At 58.6% G+C, this 23,492-nt stretch overlaps 1 protein-coding gene, 1 long non-coding RNA gene and 1 pseudogene across 2 annotated transcripts in view; 2 read left to right on the plus strand and 1 right to left on the minus strand.

The window, feature by feature from the left end:
- LOC134434188 (Fc receptor-like protein 3) overlaps positions 1–5,127 on the plus strand; it is a 43,859-nt pseudogene extending 38,732 nt beyond the window's left edge.
- The window catches only part of LOC134434194 (uncharacterized), a 108,579-nt gene that overhangs the window by 48,939 nt on the left and 36,148 nt on the right, over positions 1–23,492 (minus strand). The window lies entirely within an intron of this gene.
- Positions 15,813–18,630, plus strand: LOC134434081 (low affinity immunoglobulin gamma Fc region receptor III-like). Its single transcript, XM_063182777.1, has 6 exons — positions 15,813–16,137; positions 16,407–16,664; positions 17,656–17,739; positions 18,106–18,127; positions 18,215–18,294; positions 18,381–18,630. The coding sequence occupies exons 1-6, from the start codon at positions 15,834–15,836 to the stop codon at positions 18,488–18,490; spliced, it is 858 nt and encodes a 285-aa protein (XP_063038847.1). The 5' UTR covers positions 15,813–15,833; the 3' UTR covers positions 18,491–18,630.

Here is a 23,492-nt window from a genome sequence, read left to right on the forward strand (position 1 = left end):
GGCATTGGAGACCTCAGGGGACCCCACAACCCCCTTGTGCCCCCTCCCCTCCCTATCCCTGGGGTGTCAGGCCCGTGCCCAGGGCATTCACCCCACAGGAGCAGCACCACCTTCCCAGCCATCCCGGTGTCCTCAGCCATGTGCACTGGCTGTCACTCGCTGCTGTGGCCACTGCTCCCCTGGCTGGCGGCTCTTTGGACGAAGGGGAAGGAAGTGAGGTCAGGTCTGTCCCCATGTGTAGGTGGCCCTTGGTGGGGACGAGGTGAGCACAGGATGGGCACAGGCTGGGGACAAGGCTGCATAGTCTGTGGACATGGTGGGTGATGGTGTTTGCAGGAGTGGGGGGCTCAGGGGATGTGGGGAACCAGGGATGGGTGTCCAGGAGAATGAGGGTCCAGGGGAATTGGGGTCTCCATGCCTGGAGGGATTAAGGGTTGGGTGTGCTGTGGGAACATGGTCCCCAGGGATCTGGGGTCATGGCATGTTGGTGCCAGGTTTGGGGGTGCAGGAGGAAAAAGGGGACCCTTGGGAATAGGGGTTTAGGGGGAAGAAGCAGCTCATGGGATGGGCTCAAGGCAATGGTGGTGCTGGGCAATGGCAGTCCTGGGATGGGGGTCCCAGGGAGGAGAGACCAAGGCAATGGGGGTCCCATGGTTGGGTTCCCAGGGGAATGAGGGTGCCAGGGATTGGGCAGTTGATGGGTGGGCACAGGGGAAAACAGCTTCTTCCCTGGGTGCTGCAGATTTTGAGCTGACCCAGAGCACAGCAAAGCCCCCACCCCGAGGCACCTCAGGGCTGTCCTGGGAGTCTCTGTTCCCCTGCCCCACACAACCCTGGGTCAGGTCCCCCAATTTCCTGGCTCAGCCATCCCAGACAACACTTGATGCCCAATTGGTTGAGACAAAATTACACATCCATAGAATAAAAGCAAACATCTTTCCCACACCATTATTTTCCCAATAAAGGACAAACTCATCAGAAATCAAACTGACAAGGTATAAAATTACCTGGGTTTGTGGAATCCACTGCTTTTCCAACAAGTCACTCACAATAAAAACACAAACAAACCACAATGGAATGAGACTTTTTCATTCCGTTTAGCAGCCCCTTGGTGCATTCCCCAGTAGCATTTGCTTGTGGATAACAGAGTGTGGATTCTCCCTGAGTGTCCAACAGCTCCATGGCATTGCTCCCTGCCTGCTGAGCAGCAACCCAGCCCAGAAGGAAGCCTTTCTTTGGCTTTTAGGAACTCTCCTGATTTTGCTCATTCCCACCCTGAAACTTGATTGACTTCCCATGGAGGAAGGGGAGAAGCTCTGTCCATCCTTGGGACAGTGCATAGGAATCTGTGGAAATGCCTGTGTGTGCCTCAGGGTCTGATTCCCTGGTAAATCCACTCCAGCCTGCCCTGAATTCCCCTGCCTGGGCACTGCCTGCTCCTGCTGTGACACCCCTGTTGCCCAGCCCCTTGTGTGCAGCCCCTGCTCAATATTTCCACATTTTCCCTCTCTTCTGCTGTGAACATCCAGATCACAAACATTCTCTCTGTGAGGTTCCAAAGGGCTGCAGGTTTTGTTCAAGAAGGAGGGTCCAGGTCAGGTTGTTGAGCAGATTGTTCTGGTATTTGCAGTAGTGCTAGGGCTCTCTCAGTCCCTTGCTGAGAGGGACAAAATGATCAATTGCTGCATTTCCAGACAGGTTCCCACACAGCTGCCCTTGCATGGCCAGTTTCCTGCCAGCCCTGCTCTGAAAAGCATGAAAGGCCCTCACAGAGCCACTGCTTGGGCTCCCTTTGAGGTTTGTGCTTCTTGCAGGGCTGAGCAAACCACAGGCAGGCCTTTTTCCCCAACAGAATTCTCACCTTTGCAGCAGCTCTAAAGCTGCCAGAATCAAAGCCAGGGGGGCAGAGGGGAACACTCAGGTGCTGGCTGCCCCCTGGGGCTGGCCAGAGCAGGGCTGGGCAATGGCCATCCCTGTGCAGTGGGGCTGGGCCATGGCTGGGCCCCACCCTAGCGTTGACAGGGCTCCCCAGGACGTGCCACCCCTGGGACAGGCACCTGGCCAGGAATGTGCAGGGACATTTCTGGAACCGCCACCCCCTGGGACAGGACCCCCCACAACAGGATGTGTCACCCCCTGGACTGGTTTCCCCCAGCTGAACTCTGGAACAGAGACCTTAGAGGACAGGATGCCCCTGGATGTGCCCCCCCAGGAACAGAGACTGAACGCTCCCTTTCCCATCTGACTCTCAGCACAAATGGCCTCTTCCCTCTTGTCCAGAATAATGAAAGTGTTGAGGGAGCACAGCCCAACACCTCCATACCTCAAATCCTCCTCACCCTTCCATGCGCCCCCTGCTCCCCATTTCCCCCCTCCCCTGGGTGCCCCAACCCCTTCCCTGCTCAGGTGCTCCCCAGGATTGCTGAGCCAGGAACTGGGGTTGAGGAAATATGGCAAAAAGTGCAGAAAACAAGGAAAAAAGTGAAATAGAGGGAAAAGTCAAGGATAGGGGCAGGCACAGAATTACTACCCAGGACCCCCCTGTGATGCCTGCACAGAAAACGGGCATCCCAAGGGGGCTTTGCTGAGCTCTGTGTCATGCCCAAATCTGAGGCACCCAGAGAAGGAGCTGTGACATCTGTGCCCACCCAGCCATTGCCCATCCCAGGCACCCCCATTCCCCTGGGAACTTAACCATGAGATCCCAATTCCTTCAGTCCCTCTTCCCTGGGGCCCCCATCCCTGGACTGCAATTCCCCAGGATATCTAAGACCAAGGAACCCCATCCTGGTAATTCCAGTCCCTGGGATCCCCCTTCCCTTGGGGACCTTGATTCGCCAGGACCTCCCATTCTCACAGGATTCCCCTTTCCCCTTGCACACCCATCCCTTGGCCACCATCCCATGACCACACATCCCTGGAGGCCAAGTTTTTCTGGGACCCTCCTTCCTGACTCTGAGTCCATCCAACCCTTGGGACCATCATTCCCATGAGACCCCATTCCGGGGCACCCAATTCCACTGGACACCCATCCCTGGCTCCCTACACCACCTCAGACGCCAAATTCTGGCAACACCATGTCCCCACCATGTCCCACAAGGTCCCTCTCTGCCCCATCCTGTCCCCACCCTACCCCCACCAAGGGCCACCTACACGTGGGGACAGACATGACCTCGCTTCCTTCCCCTTCATCTGAAGAGCCGCCAGCCAGGGGAGCGGTGGCCACAGCAGCGAGTGACAGCCAGTGCACATGGCTGGGGACACCGGGATGGCCGGGAAGGTGGCACTGCTCCTGTGGGGTGAGTGCCCTGGGCACGGGCCTGAAACCCAGAGATGGGGAGAGGGCAGAGGGGGGCTGTGGGGTCCCCTGAGGTCCCCAATAACCCCAGAGTCAGTGCCAGTGACTGCACGGTGAGCACTCCACAGCCTCCACCCCGACGACCCCACAGCCCCTCCCCAGGGACTTGGGCTCATAAATCTCCCTCTCTTCTCCTTCCCAGAGCTCTTCTCGGTGCTGATGCTGGAGTGTTCCACCAAGCTCATCCAGGGTTCCCCCTGACTCTCAGCTGCCTCAGCACCCCCAGCCCCCTGTGGCCCCGAGCCCCCCTCCTGCACGTGTTCTACTGGGACGGGCAGGTGGTGGGGGGCCCGCAGGGGTCCCTGCAGCTGCTGGTGCCTGCCATTGGGGTCCCCCACTCGGGGAATTACAGCTGCCAGGTGCGCTCTGAGGGCGGGGCCGTGCAGAAGAGCAGCACCTGGCTCCACATCACGGTGCACTGTGAGTGTGGAGATGGGCATGGGGAGCCCCCACAGCCTCCTTGGGTCCCCCATCACGGTCTGGTTCCCCCATAAATGCCCGGGTCCCCCATCCTTTCCTGGGTACATCACCAGATGCCCCACTCCTACGTGGGCGCCCCCATTTTCCCTTTAATCCTTTTCCATGTCCCTCCGTTACTGCTGGGGTCACCCTCTGTGTCCCCCCATTCCTCACTGGGGTCCCTTCATCTGTCCCTGGTTCAACCACAGCCCTCTCTGATTTCTCCCATGGTCTTCAGGTTCCACCATCCCTTTCCTAGGTCCCCATACCCTTCTTGGTGTTTCCCCATCTTCCTCTCCAGTTAACAGGTCCCTGAACCCTCCATCCTTCCTGGGGGTGCCTTTCCAAGCCCCCTTCAATCTCTGACCCCCTCTCCCTCAGTGGGATCCCCCTTCCCCGTTCCCACCCACCCTCTATGGGTCCCTCATTGTCCTCCGGTGCCCCCCCTCCTGCAGGAGTCCTGCTCTCAGGGGTGTCACTGTGGGCACAGCCCCCAAGGGGACAGGTGGCACTCGAGGACTGCCTGGTGCTGAGCTACACAATGGCCATGGGGACAGGTCCCTTGTCCTTCTCCTGGAACTGGGGGGCTCGGGGGCACCACTGGGAACTGGCCCCCACCTGGAGATGGGGTACATGGCGAAAATGACAGCGGCCAGCACTAGTGCGGGGACAGCGTGGAAGAGAGTGTCACCCTGAATGTCGCTGTCCTGGGAGACCAGAGCCCTTGGGCTAAGGATGACCCCACCCACAGTATCTGCATCCCCATCCCACCTTGCCCAGTGCCAGTCGCATCTCTGTCCCCACAGTGCCCATGGCCAATGCCACCATCACCCCCGGTCACACCAGATGGGCACAGGTGACAACGTGACCCTGCATTGCTCGGTGCAGGTGGGCTCAGCACCTGTCACCTTCACCTGACGGCACAACGGGCTGGAGGTGGCCCGGGGTCCCCTCCTGGATCTTGGGAACATCAATGGCAGACATTTGGGCACCTACCAGTGCATGGCCACCAACCAGCTGGGACAGGACGGGCATCGAGCGTTCCGGGCACTCAGCCCTGAGCTGGCCCTGGAGGTGACAGCTGGCTCACTCTGGGTCACAGGTGGGGTCACATGGGGTCACCGCGGTGTTCAGGACCCCTGGGGTAATGGGTGAGCCTGATGTGTCCCCCTCTGTTTCTTGCAGTGGCCGCAGGGGTCGGTGGTGCCCTTTCCTTCCTGCTTCTGCTCGTGGGTGTCATTGTGGCCTGGAACCAATGGCACCGTGTGGGTGGGTGGCAATGGGGGGACGGGGGTCCCATTCAACTGTAGAGGCCTACAAAGAAGAGGGTGCAATAGGTTGGCACCCACAGGCCCAAAATTGTGACATTGGTGGGGGTCCTGTAGGGATTGGGGACGTGCTGGAGAGTTCTGCAGGGATATTGGGGGTTCTTTCAAGGGCCCTGGGGGCGTTTGGGGGGTCTTTGTCCCTCCTGGGCTTTGGGTTCTTGAGGTTGAGTTGGTCGGGGGCACTGGGGATGTTCATCTGGGGCATCAGGGATGCTTGGAGGTCCTGTGGAAAATTTAGGGTCCTTTGGGAGCTCAGAAATCCTGAGAGTGGTCAGGGCCCAGGGTCCCCTCAGTCACCCTACCACTTTTGCCTCAGCAGACTCCAGGACGGAGAAGGAAAGGTGAGTGGGGGGCTCAAACTACAGTCTCCCCTTTTACCCCAACCCCCAAGACCTCCCATTCCCTCCCCCACATTCCCGTTATTCCCTCAGGGCCCCCCCCGGATGCCCCAGCCCCCCAAGATGAGGGGGAGGTGTACACGCATGTACACGCATGTCGTGGTCACCAAGAGGGCAGGGGGTGAGTACGGGGGGGACACACACAGAGGGACACATCACCCACGAGTGTCACCCCATCCAGATCCCACAGCCCGTGTCTCTCGCAGGGTCCCTGCGTGCCACCACCCTCCAGGATCCCCAGGTGACCTACATGGAGCTGCGGGGACCCCAGGGGCGACCACAGGAACCCAGTGACATCCACAGGAATGTTCTGTGACAGTGGGGGGAACTGGGGGGCACTGGGGGTCCCCACCCATGGGCACCCACTCCTGTGTGTGCTGCCACTAAAAACTGCCCCTCCCCTCTCTGTGGAGGCACAAAGATCCCAAAGGGCTGAGAAACGAAAAATTTCCAGAAACAGCAATGGGATAGAATAAAAACAACAGCAACGGAAACAAAGTTCAGAGTCTGAATTGTCACAAAAGGAACGATTTCCGGGGAAAGTCACCAAAAACGAATAAACCTCAAATATTTCCTCTAGTTTTCCTCCACCAGAGGAACCTGGCAGGTTCCGGGACCTTCCTTGCTCTGATGGCCAAAGCGGCCTTCAGGAGCTCTGTATTCTCTTGTCCCCTGTCCCAAACCCCTCCTCTGCTGTGTTCCCCAAACGAGGAACTTACAAAGGTCCTGTGGGGATTCCAGAGCCTCCCCCTTTTCCAGGGCAGACGGAATCAGACCATGGCACAGGCCAGGGTGTCAGCGACAGGAAATTTTGATGTCTGGAGACATTTTGGAACTCCTGTGTATGATGGGTCAGGCCTTGCTTTTGGTGAGACAGGGCCCTGTCTGTCCATCAGTCTGTCAGCCATGGCACACTGGGGACAGGGTGATGCTCTGGCAAAGCCAGCTCCTGAGCGTCTGGGTGACCAGAAATGCCAGCTGGGGAGAAGGGCCCTTGGTGTCCCAACTGGCTTAAAAGGCAGAGCATGAGGTGGCCAAGTCCCTGATCGGGTCTTCTCTTGGGGTTTCTGACCCATCCATACTGGAACCCAGGAGTTGGCAACCCATTTAAATGAGAAATATCTGCCAAGGAAAGTGGGATATTCCTGAAATGGAAAGAAGACCCATATCTAAAGCTTGCTTTAATTTCAAAGATTGTGGGACTCTCAGGCCAAAATGTTGGAAAAGGAATAACAGCGGTTTCCTGGGAAATTGATAAACCAGAACAGAACAAACAATACAAACCCAGAACTTTCCCTTCCACTCAGTGCTGTTGTTTTTTGTGGCAGTTATAACTGCGGCCAGCAGGGGACATTGCAGGGACACTCCCGACCAGCAGGGGGCGCTGCAAGGAGCACTGCCAGCCAGCAGGGGGCGCCCCGGTCCAGCTCCATCCCCTCAGGGGCCATGGCGGCCTCGGACGGGAGGGAGGAGGGGAAATCACTCCTTTTGCAAACTCAAGGGCACCAATCGGTCCCGACACCACCACCGGCAGTGAGCAGAAGCTGCCAAGGCAGCAGGTTGGATCCCAGTGCCCAGTGGCAGCGTAGCAGTGTCCTGGGGCCAGGCACACGCCCTGCAGAACACTCGCCACCACTCTCCATGATCCCAAATGGAAGGAAGGCAGTGCCTGACCCCAGGCAGGTCTCGGGTCCACAGCAGCAGCTCTGGTGGTTTTAAACCACAATTCCTGCAAGTCCTCAGCCTTTCTCTTCCTTTTCCTCTTTCAGTCCTGTCACAGCCGCTCTGGAAACGTTGAATTGCCCTGGGATGTTGAGGAAAGCTGGTACTCAGTGCTGACTCTGCCTGGGCTCCTCAGGGGGCTCCAGAGCACTTTTGGAGTTCCTGCTCTTCCTGGGCCACTGCTGGTCCTGACACAGAAGCCACAGGGGGAGGAGGAAGAGGAGGAAAGCAAAGCCACAGCCCTGAGGGCTCTGGAGCTGCAGCTAGAGCACAGGGAGAGCCGAGGCTGGAAGCAGTGCCTTGGGAGGCCAAAATGGGGCAAAACTGGAGCTGGTTGAGCCAATGCCCCTGTTCTGCTCTGGGAGCTCAGACTCTTAAGGAGGTGTTGTAATTATAGCTGGAGTTACTGAAGTTCAGCTGTGCTCCTAAATCATCCTGGTGCACAAACAGATGGCTTTGCTGCGTCTTCCAGGGATTTTGGGCTACACAAGGCAATATTTGATACCATTTGGGCGTCAGATGCTGCCAGCTCTGCCCACAAGGACCTTTCTTTACTGCCCGGAAGATTTTTGCTGGTGCTGGGGATGATTCAGTGCCTGTGCCATGTGGCTGGTGCTTCCTGCTAGCCTTCCAGGAGGGCCGAGCTGGAGCAGTGGCCGAGGCGGGAGCAGCTGGAGGAGGAGGTTTCCCATGAGAAAAGCATCTGGCCATGCAGGTGGAGCAAGAGTGCCGAAAATTTTGCAGGGTGGTCAGATGAGGCCCCCAGGGGCTGGGCCACAGTGGGGCACCACTTGCCATTCCAGCTTCCCCCAGATTTTGAGACAGAACAGTGACACCCATCGGCTCCCAAATCTCTCAGTGCTCAGGCACAGCCTCACAGGAGGACCCGGGGATGATTCGGATGCTCCCAGGCTCGTTCCCAACAAAGGGCAGGGCTCCAGGAGCGATCGGCACATCCCAAAAGAGCAGCCCGGGCCTGCTGGAGCCCGAGTGCTGCGAGCAAGGACGGTGTGAAGGAGCCAGGCCCCGCACAGCCGGCACTTCCACAAGAACGTCTCATCCTGCAGGAGCTCGGCAGCCTCTGCCGGTGCCGGCCCCGGGGCTTTCAGGGGGGCGCGGCCGGAGGGGCCGGGGGGCAGCGGGTGGGAGGGGCCAGGATTGAGGGACCGGGACCCCACTGGGGAGCCCCAAACGTGGAGAGAGCGAAACGGCAGAGGGGAGACCCCGGGACAGGGGGGAGTAGAGACCCTGCAGTGGGGTCTGCAGAAAGGAGTGACCGCAATGGTGGTCCCGGAGCACCGGGAAGGGGCTCAGCTGCCATTGTGCTGCGAGTGCCGGGACGGACACGGGGTGTCCAAACTGACTGTGACAGTGTGCCCGAAGCCACTGTGGAGATGTGTCGGGACTGAGCGTTGCCAGGGTAAGGCTCGGACAGCTCCAGGAAGTGGAGGGGTACCCTGGAAGGTGTGCAGAAGGGGCAGGGCAGAGCCCTGTCTATTCCCTATGCCTTGTGCAGATGAAGAGGGCAGGGAAGGAGGAGCTTTGGGAACACCTGGAATCCAAACAGGATCGCTCCCCACAGCCCCATCATGGCCATAGGGCAGAGCCACTGCTCAATATTTCCCACATTTCCCTCTTGTCTGGCAGCTAAACCAGAACCCGAACTTTCTTTCTATGACATTCCAAAGGCCTGTTCGTTTTGTTCAAGAAGGAGGACCCAGTCAGGTTGTTGAGCAGATTGTTGTGGCATTTGCAGTAGTTATGGGGTTCTCTTAGTCCCTTGGAGACAGGGATTAAATGATCAATTGCTGCATTTCCAGACTGGTTCCCTCACAGCTGCCTCTGCAGAGGTGGTTTCCAGCCAGCCCTGCTCTGGAAACCATCAAAAGCCCTCTCAGAGCCACTGCTTGAGCTCCGTTTGGGTTTTGTCCTTCTTGCAGGGCTGAGCTAACCACAGGCAGGCCTTTTTCCACCCACAGAATTCTCACCTCTGCAGCAGCTCTAGAGCTGCCAGAATCAAAGCCAAGGGGGCAGGGGGACCCTCAGGTGCTGGCTGCCACCTGGGGCTGGCCAGAGCAGGGCTGGACAATGGCCATCCCTGTGCAGTGGGGCTGGGCCATGGCTGGGCCCCACCCTTGGATGGCCACTGGCTTCAAGGAGCAGGAATTTGGGAGCCCCTTCCTGGCTGGGGCTCCATACCCCAGCTGCTCTTGGTGGCTCAGATCCTGCAGAAGACGAGCAAGAATGGAGAAATCTGGAGCCCCCCGGAGCTGCCATTCCCCAGGACAGGACCCCCTTGTCCAGCATGTGTCCCCCCTGGGACAGGATCCCCCCATCGCAGAAAACTCCCCTCCCCCCCATCTGACACTTAGCACAAACGGCCTCTTCCTTCTTCTGCAGGACAGAAAAAGTGAAAGTGTTGGGAGACACAGCCAGACACCCCCATGCCCCACAGCCTCCCCAGCCCTGCCTGCAGACCCCTAACCCTTACTAGCCCCACTCTGGGGTTCCCCCAACTCATTCGCCGCTCTGTTGTTTCCCAGAATAATCAAGGAACAAACTGGGGCATTGTGAAATTTAGGGATCAAAGGGAGGAAATGGAAATGAAGAGTGGAAAAAGCCCCTGGGAGCTGGAGGCACACAGACTCAGAGCCCTTCAGAATTTCCTTGGCGTCACCCCCAGGCCATCGGCACACTTCGGGGGCTGTGCTGGGCTGTGGGTCACCCCAAAATCTGAGGCACTCAGGGAAGGGGCTCCAAGCCACGGACCCACCGAGCCACTGCCCATCTCTGGCACCCTCATTCCCCTGGGAACCCAACCATGGGACCCCCATTCCTTCAGTCCCCCTGTCCTGGGGACCCCATCCCAGTACTCACATTCCCCAGGATCTCCATGGCCCAGAACCTCATTCCCAAGGAACCCTCTCCCATTCATTTCATCCCCAGAAATTCCTCTTCCCCCAGAACTTTGATTCTCCCAGAAACCCTCATGCCCACTGGATCCCTCATTCCCCTGGTACCCTCATCCCTAGGACAACCATCCCCTGACCCCAAATCCCTGGAGCCCTCATTGTTCTGGGACTTCCATCCTTTAGTTCCCCCAGCCCTGGGCACCCCCATTCCCATGGCACCTCCATCCCTGGTGACTCCCCCTCCTCAGAACCCCCATTCCCAGGGACCCAATACCTTGGGCTCCCCATTCTCCTGGAACCGATCCCTGGCTCTCCAAACACCCTGTGCCACTCACACCTGCCAGGCCCATGTCCCACCTTCTGCCACTCTGTCTTGTCCCCATCCTGTCCCCTCCCTGCCCACAGCCTGTCCCCAGCTTGTGGTCACCCTGCCACCACCTGGTGCCACCTACACATGAGGAAGAGACCTGACCTCGCTTCCTTCCCCTTTGGCCATAGAGCCACCACCCAGGGGACAGCCACCCTGGCAGTGAGTGACAGCCAGTGCACATGGCTGGGGACACAGAATGGCCGGGAAGGTGGAGCTGCTCCTGTGGGGTGAGTGCCCTGGGCATAGACCTGACACCCTGGGGATTGACCTCTGTGAGACAGAGACCAGTGGGGAGGCGGCACAGGCAGTGGGAGAACATGTCGGTCACTGAGGTGCGATTCTGCTATGAGGACAAGGAGGTGTAGGGGTCCCTCAATGGGACTGTGCTGTCCCTTTCCCCTCTGCAGCTGAACCACAGTGGCCGCTACTGCTGTGGGGGCTGGGTGAGCTCCAACGTGTCCTCGTGGGTGCTCTCAGCCCAGTGACAGTGACAGTGCACGGTGAGCACCCCACGGCTAGAACTGCAATCTCCTGACACCCCCAAACCCACCTCCCAGCAGACTCAGAGTCACAGTCCTTAGCTCCCCTCTCCTGCCCTGAGCGCTTCTCGGTGCCAGTGCTGGAGGGTTCCCCAAGCCCACTGTGGGGTCCCTCCTGACTCTCAGCTGCCTCAGCACTCCCAGCCCCCTGTGGCCCCGCGCCCCCCTCCTGCACGCGTTCTGCCAGGACGGGCAGGTGGTGGGGGGCCCACAGGGGTCCCTGCAGCTGCTGGTGCCGGCTGTGGGGGTCTCCCACTAGGGCAAATACAGCTGCCAGGTGCACCCCAAGAGGAGGGATCAGTGCGGAAATGCAGCGCCTGGCTCCGCATCACAGTGCACAGTGAGTGTGGGGATGTGCACGGGGAGTCACCAGAGACCCCCCGGGTCCCCTTCCTTGGTACCTCCATGTCCCCCTGACACCTTTATTGTGCCCCTTTGCCTCCACCCTCAGTCCCTTCACTCCTCTGTGGTGTGACCCAATACCCAAAGTCCCCCATCACACCCATCCCCCTCATCCCTATCCCCTCAAACTGGCTGCCAGCCCCTCCCTGTGCCCTCAGCCTTGTCTCTGTTCCCACAGTGCCCATGGCCAATGCCACCATCACTTGAAGTCCCCTGTATCATCAAGTGCACGCGGGTGACAACGTGACCCTGCACCACTCAGTGCAGGTGGGCTCAGCCCCTGTCACCTTCATCTGGCTGCACAACGGGCAGGAGGTGGCCCAAGGTCCCCTCCTGGAGCTCAGGGCCGTCAATGTGGAACATTCAGGCACCTGCCAGTGCGTGGCCACCAACCAGTTGGGACAGAAGGACACCAGGCTCTCAGCCCAGAGCTGGTCCTGGAGGTGACACCTGGCTCATCCTGGGTCACAAGTGGGGTCACACAGGGTCACCAGGGTGTTCAGGAACCCCAAGGTTCAGGTTGACCCTGGTGTGTCCCCTCTGTCCCCAGCAGTGGCTGTGAATGTTGGCAGGACCCTCCTGTTCCTGCTCCTGCTCCTGGCTGTCATCGGAGGCTTTCACTGGTGGCACCACCAGGGTGGGTGACAATGGGGGGGGATTGGGGTCCTGGAGTAAGGAGGAGGCCCCAGAGTGGAGGCAGAGATCAGCAGCACCGAGGGCACCTGAGCTGGGGGACACTGAGCCTGCAGTGACCTCAGCTGGGGTTCCTGGGGATTTTGGGGGGAATTTGGAGAGTCTTAGCAGTGCTCTAGGGCCATCCCCGGATGGGCTTTGAGGAACATTGGCATGACACTGGGAGTTCCTGGAGGGTTTGGAGAGCTCCTAGAGGGCTGTGCTGGGATGTTGGAGGATCTTTGTGGGTCCTGTGGGAGTTTGGGGGCCCCCCTCTCTGCCATGCTTGGGGTTCTGGGGGCTCAGAGGGTTGGGGGCACCAGGGGGACTGGGGCCACTGCGGTGTTGCAGAAGTTCCAGGAGGTACAAGAGTGATCAGAGTGTCCTGGGGGAATCAGGAGTCCATTGGAATTTGGGGCTGCAGTGGGGATATGGGGATCCTGTGGGTGGTTGGAGCTGCCGAGGTCCCAGGAAGGATCAGGGGTCCCGGTGTCCCCACAGTCACCCCCTCCCCTTTCCCTTGCAGCTGCCAGGAAGCTCCAGGAGAGGTGAGTGGGGGGCTCTGGCTGGGACTCCCCTCTCCCCCTCCCCAGACATGACACAGACCCCCCCCCATCCCCACAGGAGGAAGGGGCAGTGCTGAACCCCCCACATCGTGGGCACCGAATGGGCAGACGGTGAGTACAAAGGGTGACAGTGACACGTCACCCGCGGGTGTCACCCCCACCCAGGTCCCCACAACCAGTGTCACTCTCAGGGCCCCCATGGGTCTCCCCCAGCCCTGCCCCACCTCGGGATCCACAAGTGACCAATGCGGAGCTGTCGGGACCCAATGAGGGACAGCGGGACCCCTGTGACTACGATGACATGCTGTGACGCTGGGGGCACTGGGGGTCCCTGCCTGAGGGCACCCACCATGTGTCCCCCCAAGCTCCCATGGGTGCTCACCGTGTCTGTGGGGTGGCCACGAGTGGGGGTCCCATGTGGGGCTGCCCAGAGCTCCCCATTCCAGTGCTCCCAGTGCTCCCAGTACCCCCAAAGGCTCCCCATTCCCTTCCCCAGAGCCTTGTCCCTCCTATTGGATCCAAAATACAGCTCTTTGATTAAACTGGGAGAAATGGTTTTGTTTGTTCAGCTCTGTCAATTCAGCTTGGGAAGGAGCCAGGTCCCTGTCAGGTTAAGGAGCAGATTGTTGTTGCTTTCTTTCCAGTAGACCTGGGGCTCTCTCAGTACCCTGGGGACAGGGGCAAATTGATAAATTGCTGCATTTCCTGTCTAGTTCCCTCCCAGCTGCCCCTGCAGGGTGGGTTTCCAGCCAGCCCTTCTCTGAAAACCATCAAAGGCCTTCACAGGCTCACTGCTAGTGTCACTCTGGCTTTTGTGCTTCTTGCAGGGCTGAGAAAACCACAAGAAGAACAAAACCCAAGAACTTTTTCCACCCACAGAATTCTCACCTCTGCAGCAGCTCTAAAGCTGCCAGAATCAAAGCCAAGGGGGCAGGGGGGAACCTCAGGTGCTGGCTGCCACCTGGGGCTGGCCAGAGCAGGGCTGGGCAATGGCCATCCCTGTGCAGTGGGGCTGGGCCATGGCTGGGCCCCACCCTTGCATTGACAGGGGTCCCCAGGATGTGCCACCCCCCGGACTGGTTTCATCCAGGTCACCCCCAGAACAAGATGCTCCCTGGACAAGACCCCCCTGGATGTGTCCCCCCAGGACAGAACCCCCTCCTTTTCCATCTGACTCTCAGCACAAATGGCCTCTTCCTGCTTGTCCAGGAAAAGGAAAGTGTTGAGGGAGCACAAGCAGACATCCCCCAAAGCCTCCCCACCCTTCCCTGCACCCCTCACACCCCATTTCCCCCCCCCCCCGGGGTCCCCCCAGCCTGTTCCCTACTCAGGTGCTCCCCAGGATTGCTGAGCCAGGAACTGGGGCTGAGGGGACCAGGCACAAAAGTGAAGAAAACAATGGAAATAGAGAAATAAAGAGAGGTAAAAGTCAAGAGCAGGGGAGGGCACAGAGTTAGAGCTATCCAGAACCCCCATGTGATGCTTGCCCAGAAAACAAGCAGCGTGGGTGGGCAGTGCTGGGCCCTGGGTCACCCCAAAATCTAAGGCGCCCCAGGGAAGGAGCTGTTACCCCCGTGCCCCCCCACCCCCAGCCACTGCCTGTCCCTGGCACCCCCTTTCCCCTGGGATCCCAAACATGGGCATCCCATTTCTTTCAGTCGCCCCTTCCCTGGAGTCCCCATCTCCGGACTGCAATTCCCCAGGATCTCCAACACCAAGGAATGCCCTCCTGGTTAATTCCAGCCCTTGGGACCTCCCTTCCCTTGGGGACATTCATTCCCCCAGGACCCCCATTCTCACAGAGCCCCCATTCTCACAGAGCCCTCCTTTCCCCTGACACCCTCATCCCTTGGCCACCACCTCTTGATCACTGGAGGCGAAGTTGTTCTTGGACCCTCATTCCTGAGTCTGAGTCCACCCAATACTTGGGGCCCCAATTTCCATGGGATCCCATCCTGGTAATTCCAGATCTGAGGACACCCCTTCCCTTGGGGACATTGATTCCCCCAGGACCCCCATTCTCACAGGGCCCCCTTTTACCCTGGCACCCACATCCTTGGCCACCATCCCATGATCAGAAATCCCTGGAGGCCACGTTGTTCATGGACCCTCATTCCTGAGTCTGAGTCTACCTAACCCTTGGGATCCCCATTCCCCTGGGACCCCATCCCTGGGCACCCCATTCCCATGGACGCCCATCCCTGGCTCCCTACACAGCCTCAGCCTCAAAATTCTGGCAACACCATATCGCACCATCACCCCCATCTCTCAGAAGTTCCCCAACCTGCCACCATCCTGTCCCCACCCTGCCCCCATCCTGTCCCCACCCTGCCCCCACCAAGGGCCACCTACACATGGGGACAAGACGTGACCTCGCTTCCTTCCCCTTCATCCGAAGAGCTGCCAGCCAGGGGAGCGGTGGCCACAGCAGCGAGTGACAGCCAGTGCACAAGGCTGGGACACCGGGATGGCCGGGAAGGTGGCGCTGCTCCTGTGGGGTGAGTGCCTTTGGCAGGGGCCAGACACCACGGGGATGGGCCCTGGTGAGGCAGAGACCAGTGGAGGGGAGCGGGGGCACAGGGGGGCTGCAGGGTTCCCTGAGGTCCCCAATGCCAGGAGAGTCAAGGCATGAGGTGACCAGGGTCGTGGGGAGGCTTTAGGGACAGGAGAGGGGGTTAAGGAACATGGGGGCAATAACAGGGGGATGGAATTTAGGGAGGCATCGTGGGACTGGTGAAGATGTGGGGACATGAACAGGGTGCCTGGGGGACCAGGACAGGAATTAGGGGAAAAGCACTGTGCAGATGGGCCCTGGGTACAGAGACCATGGGACTGGTGGGGGTGACCTGTGCCGGCACGGGATGGTCCTGGCATAGCCATTCCCATGGTGTCCATCATTTCCCTTTGTCCTGCCTCAGCCTAAGGTGGCCCTGGAGCCCCAGTTCCTGAGAGGTCTGTTCCACTCTGGTGTCCCCACAGGAGAAATCTGGGGGTGATGCCAAAACCCAAGCTCTGGTGCTGCTGTAACTAAAGAGCCAGCCCCACTGAGCCCTGTCCTTTCTCCCTTCCAGCCCAGACCTTCGGCTTTGCTGGTGAGTCCTCAGAGGATGTCATGGCCCAACCCTGCTGTCCCCAGCCCCACGCTGGCCCTGGCAGGCTGGTGTCCCCTGTCACCCACAGGCACTCAGACCACCTGGATCATCGTGCAGCCCCCCTGGATGCCAGCAGTTCTGTGGGACCGGGTGACACTGACCTGCCAGGGCTCGGGGACCTCCAGTGCCACCACATGGTACAAGAATGGGCAGCGCTGGGGACAGCAGGGACATGACCGCCTCACTGTCACTGAGAATGGCACCTATGAGTGTAACAGAACCGGCACTGGGCTCAGCCTCCCCGTGAGAGTCTCTGATGGTAAGAGGGGTTTGAGTGTCCCCAGCCTGGCACTTGCGGGGACCCCAAGGGCTCTGGGTGGGCTGCGCTCCATGGGTCACCTCCTTTGTGACCAGAGCCCATCCCCTGCATATGGGAACAACCCAAAGCATGCCAGTGTGGAGGGGCCCCTGTATTGGAATTGGGGACCTCCAGTGTGCTGTCTGTGACCCAATGGGTGGTTCCTATTGGGTGGTGCCTTCAGGACCCTCCAAGGCCTCCTGATGCTACAGGACCCACTTGTTCCCCAGACTGGCTGGTGCTGCAGGTGCCGGCACGGCCACTGCTGGAGGGGGACACGGTAACACTGCGCTGCCGGGACCGGCGGAACAACCTGGGCACCTGGGTGTCCTTCTACCATGAGGAGAAGCTGTTGGTGGAGCTCCGAAATGGGACAGAGCTGACCCTGTTCCCTCTCCAGCTGCACCACAGTGGGCGCTACCGCTGCAGGGGCTGGCTGAAAGACAGGGAGTGGGTGATGTCTGCGCCGGTGACAGTGACAGTGCATGGTGAGAACCCCACAGCTTCCACCCCAACACCCCCACAGCCCCTCCCCAAGGACTTGGGGTCACTGTCCCCACTGCCTCCAATCTCCTGCCCTGAGCTCCTCCCAGTGCAGGTGCTGGAGGGTCCCCCTGAGCCATCCTTCACCTCCCCCTGACTCTCAGCTTCCTCAGCAGCCCCAGCCCCCTGCGGCCCCGAGCCCCCCTCCTGCATGTGTTCCACAGGGACAGGCAAGTGGTGGGGGGCCCTCAAGAGTCCCTGCAGCTGCTGGTCCCCACCGTGGGGGTCTCCCACTCAGGGAATTACAGCTGCCAGGTGCGCTCTGAAAGGGGACCGTGCGTAAGAGCAGCACCCGGCTCCGCATCAGTTTGCAGTGAGTGCGGGGATGGGCACAGGGCCCCCCACATGCTCCTAGGGACCCCTGCCTGGGATACTCCATGACCCCCAGAGACCTTTCTTGGGTCCTTCCACCACTCCCCTTGTCTCCACAAATCCATCGCTTAGCCCTGTCCCCACTATCCCCCATCACTCTCATCCCCTCCCGTCCCTATCCCCTCACACCTGCTGCCAGCCCCTCCCTGTGCCCTCAGCCCTGTCTGTGTCCCTGCAGTGCCCGTGGCCAATGCCACCATCATCCCAGGTCCCCTGGCACACCAGGTGCATGCAGGTGACAATGTGACCCTGCGCTGCTCGGTGCAGGTGGGCTCAGCCCCTTTCACCTTCACCTGGCTGCACAATGGGCAGGAGGTTGCTCAGGGGCCCCTCCTGGAACTCAGGGACATCGATGCGGAACATTCAGGCACCTACCAGTGCATGGCCACCAACCAGCTGGGACAGGACGGGCACCGTGTGTTCCAAGCACTGAGCCCTGAGCTGGCCCTGGAGGTGACACCATGGGGACACAGGGACACAGGTGGGGTCACACGGGGTCACCAGGGAGTGCAGGACCCCTGGGGTGATGGGCGATCCTGATGTGTCTCCCTCTGTTTCTTGCAGTGGCAGCAGGGGTCGGTGGGGCCCTTTTGTTCCTGCTCCTGCTTGTGGGTGTCATTGTGGCCTGGCACCGGTGGCACCGTGTGGGTGGGTGACAATGAGGGAACGGGGGGCCTCAGAGTTGGGGAACAATAGGGCAGCACCCACAGCCCCAGAATTGTGACCTTGCCCAGGTGTCCTGTAGGGTTTGGGGAGGTGCTGGAGTGTCCTGCAGGGACGCTGGGGTTTCTTTAAGGGGCCCTGGGGGCTTTTGGAGGGTCTCTGTTCCTGTTGGGCTTTGGGTTCTTGAGGCTAAATCGGCCTGGGGAACTTGACAGGTTCATGAATTCTGAGGGGCTTCTGGCATGCTTGGGGATCCTGAGAGAAAATGAGGGTCTCAGGGGTTACAGGGTTCCTGAGAGGGGTCAGGGCCCTGGGACCCCACAGTCACCCCTCTCCTCTTTTTTTTTGCAGCTGCCAGGAAGCAACAAGAGAGGTGAGTGGGGCTCTCCAGCCATGCGTCTCCTATTACCCCAACCCACAATTCTCTAGCCCCTTCCACACATTGTCTTTATCCCCACAGGCCTCCCCCAGATCCAACGGCACCCCCCAAGGGGGGCAAGGTTCCATACACCCACGGTGTGAGCAGCAAACAGGCACGGTGTGAGTACAGTGATGGGGGGGACAGTAACACGTTGCCCACTTGTGTTAACCCCCAGCTTGGTCCCTACAACTGATGTCTTTTGCAGGGTCCCCCGATGTCACTGTCCCCCAGGATCCCCAGGAGACCTACGTGGAGCTGTGGGGATCCCACGGGCGACCATGGGAACCCGGTGACATCTACGGGAATGTGCTGTGACACTGGGGGGAACTGGGGGGCACTGGGGATCCCCACCCATGGGCACACACTCGTGTGTGTGTTGCCACTAAAAACTGCCCCTCTCCCTCCCTATGGAGGCACAAAGATCCCAAAGGGCTGAGAGAAGAACAATTTCCTGAAACAGCAACCAGAGAGAATAAAACCAAAAGCAACAGTACAGCAACAGTTCCTTCCAAGGGTAGGAAGGAGGAATCCTGGAAAGGTGGAGGAAACCTGCTGGGGAGAGTTTCCAGGGTTTGTTTGTTGAGGACAGGGCCCTGGACCTTCCTTGTTCGATTGGCCAAAGTGGCCTTCAAGAGTCTCTGGATTCTGGTGTCCCCTGTCCCAAACCCCTCCTCTGCAATGTTCCCCACACGAGGATGACACAAAGGCCCTGTGGACGTTCCAGAGCTTCCCCTTTGCCAGGGCAGTCGGGATCAGGCCATGGCACAGGGTGGGGTGTCAGAAGAAAAGTTTGATGTCTGGAGATGTTTTGAAACAGCTGCATGTGGCAGGCGTGGGTCAGGCCTTGCTTTTGGAGAGACAGGACCCCGTCTGTCCATCAGTCTGTCAGCCATTGTACACTGGGGACAGTGTGACGCTCTGCCGAAGCCAGCTTCTGAGTGGCTGGGTGACCAGAAATGCCAGCTGGGGAGAGGGCCTTTGGTGACCCAACTGGCATAAAAAGCAGAGCATGAGGTGGCCAAGACCCTGAGCATGTGTCCTCTGGGAGTGTCTGTCCTATCCACGCTGAAGCCCAGGAGTTGTTAAGCATCTTGGTATATGGGAAAATATCTGCCAAGGAAAGTGGAAACCTTGCTGGAATAAGAAGACCAGTCTCTAAAAGCATTTTTATTTCAAAAATGATGGGGCATGCATGCAAAAGTGTAGGAAAAGAAATAAGAATTCTTTATGAGGAAATTAATAAAAAAGAATAGAACAAATAATACAAAACCAGAACATTTCCTTCTCAGTGCTTTGTTCCTATTTTGTGCAGTTACAACTGCGGCCAGCAGGCGGCGCTCCGGTCCAGCTCCATCCCCTCAGGGGCCATGGCGGCCTCGGACGGGAGGGAGGAGGGGAAATCGCTCCTTTTGCAAACTCACGGGCACCAATCGGTCCCGGCACCACCACCGGCAGCGGGCAGAAGCCACCAAGGCAGCAGGTTGGATCACAGTGTCCACTGGCAGTGTAGCAGTGTCCCAGGGCCTGGCACACACCCTGCACAACACCCATGAGCACTCTCCATGATCCCAAATGGAAGGAAGGCAGAACCTGACCCCAGGCAGGTCTCAGGTCCACCACAGCACCTCTGCTGGCTTTATGCCAGGATTCCTGCAAACCCTCAGCCTTTCACTCCCTTTTCCTCTTTCAGCCTGGGTACAGCAGCTCTGGGAATACTGAATTCCTCTGGGATGTTGACGAGCTCAGGGGACTGCAGAGCATGTTTGGAGTTCCTGCTCTTCCTGGCCACTGCTGGTCCCAACACAGAAGCCACAGGGGACGAGGAGGAGGAAGAAGAGAGCAGAGGCACAGCCCGAAGGGCTCTGCAGCAGTATCTGGAGCACAGGGACAGCCCGGGATGGGAGCAGTGCCTTGGGATGGCAAAATGGGGCAAAATTGGAGCTGATTGGGCCAATGCCCCTGTTCTGCTCTGGGTGCTGCAGACCCTTAAGGAGGCATTGTAATTAAGACTGGGGTCCCAAAGTTCAGCTATGCTCCTAAAGCATCCCTGTTCACAAACACAGGGCTCTGCTGCCTCTCCTGGGGATTTTGGACTACACAAGGCAGCACTGGATACAATTTGGGGATCAGATGCTGCCAGCTCTGCCCACAAGGAGTTTTTAGGCTGCCGGGAAGGTTTTTGCTCCTGCTGGAGATGATTCAGTGCCTGTGCCATGTGGCCACTGCATCCCACTGGTCGGCCAGGAAGGCTGAGCTGGAGCAGTGGCTGAGGTGGGAGCGGCTGGATAAGGTGGCCCACAGGAACAGCACCTGGCCATGCAGGTGGAGCTGGAGCCCCGGGAATTCCGCAGGGTGCTCTGGTGAGGCCCACAGGCGCTCATGTTGGGGCACCACTTGCCATTCCTGCTCCCCCCAGATTTTGGGACAGAACAGTGACATCCATTGGCTCCCAAACCCCTCAGGGCTCGGGCACAGCCTCACAGGAGGTCCTGGGGTGATTCAGGTGCTCCTGGGCTCATTCCTGACAAAGAGCAGCGCTCCGGGAGCGGTCGGCACATCCCGAAGGAGCAGCCCGGGGCTGCTGGAGCCCGAGTGCTGTGGGCAAGGACGGCATGAGGGACCCGGGCCCCGCTCAGCTGGCGCGGCCCCAAGAACGTCTCATCCTTCAGGGGCTCGGCAGCCTCTGCTGGTGCCGGCCCCGGGGCTGTCGGGGGGTGCGGCCGGAGGGGCCGGGGGGCAGCGGGTGGGAGGGGCCGGGATGGAGAGACCGGGACCCCACTGGGGAGCCCTGAGCGTGGAGAGAGCGAAACGGCGGAGGGGAGACCCCGGGACAGGGGAGAGCAGAGACCCTGCGGTGGGGTCTGCGGAAAGGAGGGACCGCAATGGTGGTCCCGGAGCACCGGGAAGGGGCCCAGCTGCCATCGTGCTGCGAGTGCCGGGACGGTCACGGGGTGTCCAAACTGACTGTGACAGTGTGCCCGAAGCCACTGTCGCGATGTGTCAGGACCAAGCGTTGCCAGGGTAAGGCCCTCACAGCTCTGGGAAGTGAAGCAGGGCAGGGGCAGGGAAGAGCCCTGTCTATTCCCAGTGCCCTGTGCGGGTGATGAGGGCAGGGAAGGAGCAGTTTTGGGGACATCTGGAATTGAGACAGGTTCCCTGCCCACAGCCCCCGCACAGCCGCGGAGTAGAGCCCCTGCTTGACATTTCCATCCTTTTCTCTCTTGTCTCACAACCGAACCAGAACCCAAAAATACTTTTCAGGATGTTCTAAAGGGCTGCAGATTTGAGACAGGAAGGAGGAGCAGGGTCCGGGTCTGCGTGTTGAGCAGATTGTTGTTGTCTTTGCAGGATTTTTTGGTCTCTCTCAGTCCCTTCCCTAGAAAGACAAAATGATCAATTGCTGCATTTCTGGACTTGTTCCCCCACAGCTGCTTTTTTAGGGGGAGTTTCCAGCCAGCCCTGCTCTGAAAACCATCAAAGGCCGCCTCAGAGCCACTGCTTTGGCTCCCTTTGGATTTTGTGCTTCTTGCAGGGCTGAGTAAACCACAGGCAGGCCTTTTCCCCCCACAGAATTCTAATCTTTGAAGCATGTGATAAACACATTCTGTCTCCTGTAAAAATTTTAAAGTTTAATAAAGGACAATAGGAGACAAGGACCATAGAGCAAACGTTGTTATGGGTGGGTGCATCCTGGCACTCAGCCAAGAGCACACTGTTCTCTTCTGGTTTACCTCTTAGATACCTTTTGCCTTAGTTAAGCCTGTTGCATATTCATATACCCTTATGCATAGAAAACTTTTTCCCCAAACTAATTTATATTCCATGAATTGTTTAACATGGCTCATCCTTGGATCTGCCTTTTTAGAGAATTATTCCTTGGTTGTGCTTTTAGTCCTTTCTTGTCATCATCTTCATTTCTGGGCTTTGGTCCACACTGTCTTCAGCTGATAGCTGGCATATCTGTAGCAGATGTCCTCATCCTGTCTTCATCAGATGTATCCCATCCAACAGGCATTTAAAGACAAGCATACTTATTTCAGCTATTTCACAAAGCTTAATGAACAACAGAAATAAAAACTATATCTTTGTAACAAAGTTACTTTAACATTACATATATAAATTCCATTTTAAAATTTGTAAAATTCCAGTAATATAATATGTATTTACAATACTTGGGCAAAGGGACAAAGTGATAAATTGCTGCATTTCTGGACTGATTCCCTCTCAACTGCCTCTTCAGGGGAGTTTCCAGTCAGCCCTGCTCTGAAAACCATCAAAGGCATATGCAGAGCCACTGCTTGGGCTCCCTTTGAGGTTTGTGCTTCTTGCAAGCAAACCACAGGCAGGCATTTTTCTACCCACAGAATTCTCACCTTGGCAGCAGCTCTAGAGCTGCCAGAATCAAAGCCAAGGGGGCAGGGAGACCCTCAGGTGCTGGCTGCCACCTGGGGCTGGTCAGAGCAGGGCTGCGCAATGGCCATCCCTGTGCAGTGGGGCCGGGCCATGGCTGGGCCCCACCCTTGGATGGCCACTGGCTTCAAGGGGCAGGAGTTTGGGAGCTCCTTCCTGGCCAGGGCTCCATTTCCCAGCTGCTCTCGCTGGCTCAGATCCTGCAGGGGATGAGCAAGAATGGAGAAGTCTGGAAACACCAGGAGCTGCCATGCCCCAGGACAGGACCCCCTTGTCCAGCATGTGTCCCCCCGAGAAAGGATCCCTCCAGGACAGGAGCCCCCTGGATGTGCCCCCTCCCAGGGCAGACCCCTCCCCCCCCATGTGACACTCAGCACAAATGGCCTCTGCCTTCTGCTGCAGGAGAGAGAAAGTGAAAATGTTGGGGGGGCACTGTCAGACACCCCAATACCCCACAGCCTCCCCAGCCCTCCCTGCAGACCCCTCATCCCTGCTTCCCCCATCCTGGGTTTCCCCCAGCCGGTTCCCTGCTCAAGGCATCCACGGGTCCATCAAGGCACGAACTGGGAGCTTGTGAAATTGAGGGGTAAAATGATGGAAATGGAAATAAAGAGGCGAAAGGTCTCTGATCGCAGACCCAGACCTTCTTGGAATCTACCTGCAGTGATGCTCCTATGCTCCTAAACCGTAAGTACCCTGAGGAGACTTTGCTGGACCCTGGATCACCCAAAAATCTGAGGCACCCAGGGAAGAAGCTTTGACCCAGAGGCTCACCAAGCCACTGCCCATGCCTGGCACCCCATTCCCCTTGAAATCAAATATTCAGAACACCATTCCTTATGTCCCACCTTGCCTGAGACCCCCATGCCCGTAATGCCATTCCCCTGGATCTCCATGGCCCAGCATC

The sequence above is a fragment of the Melospiza melodia genome, unplaced genomic scaffold (genome assembly GCF_035770615.1).
Source record: "Melospiza melodia melodia isolate bMelMel2 unplaced genomic scaffold, bMelMel2.pri scaffold_32, whole genome shotgun sequence".
Classification (NCBI taxonomy): domain Eukaryota; kingdom Metazoa; phylum Chordata; class Aves; order Passeriformes; family Passerellidae; genus Melospiza; species Melospiza melodia.

Coding starts and splice junctions, on each gene's coding strand:
- LOC134434081 (XM_063182777.1), top strand. CDS start 15,834: ATGTCATGGCCCAACCCTGCTGTCCCCAGCCCCACGCTGGCCCTGGCA. Junction 16,665..17,655: donor GGTGACAGTGACAGTGCATG/GTGAGAACCCCA, acceptor TGTTTCTTGCAG/TGGCAGCAGGGGTCGGTGGG. Junction 17,740..18,105: donor GCACCGGTGGCACCGTGTGG/GTGGGTGACAAT, acceptor TTTTTTTTGCAG/CTGCCAGGAAGCAACAAGAG.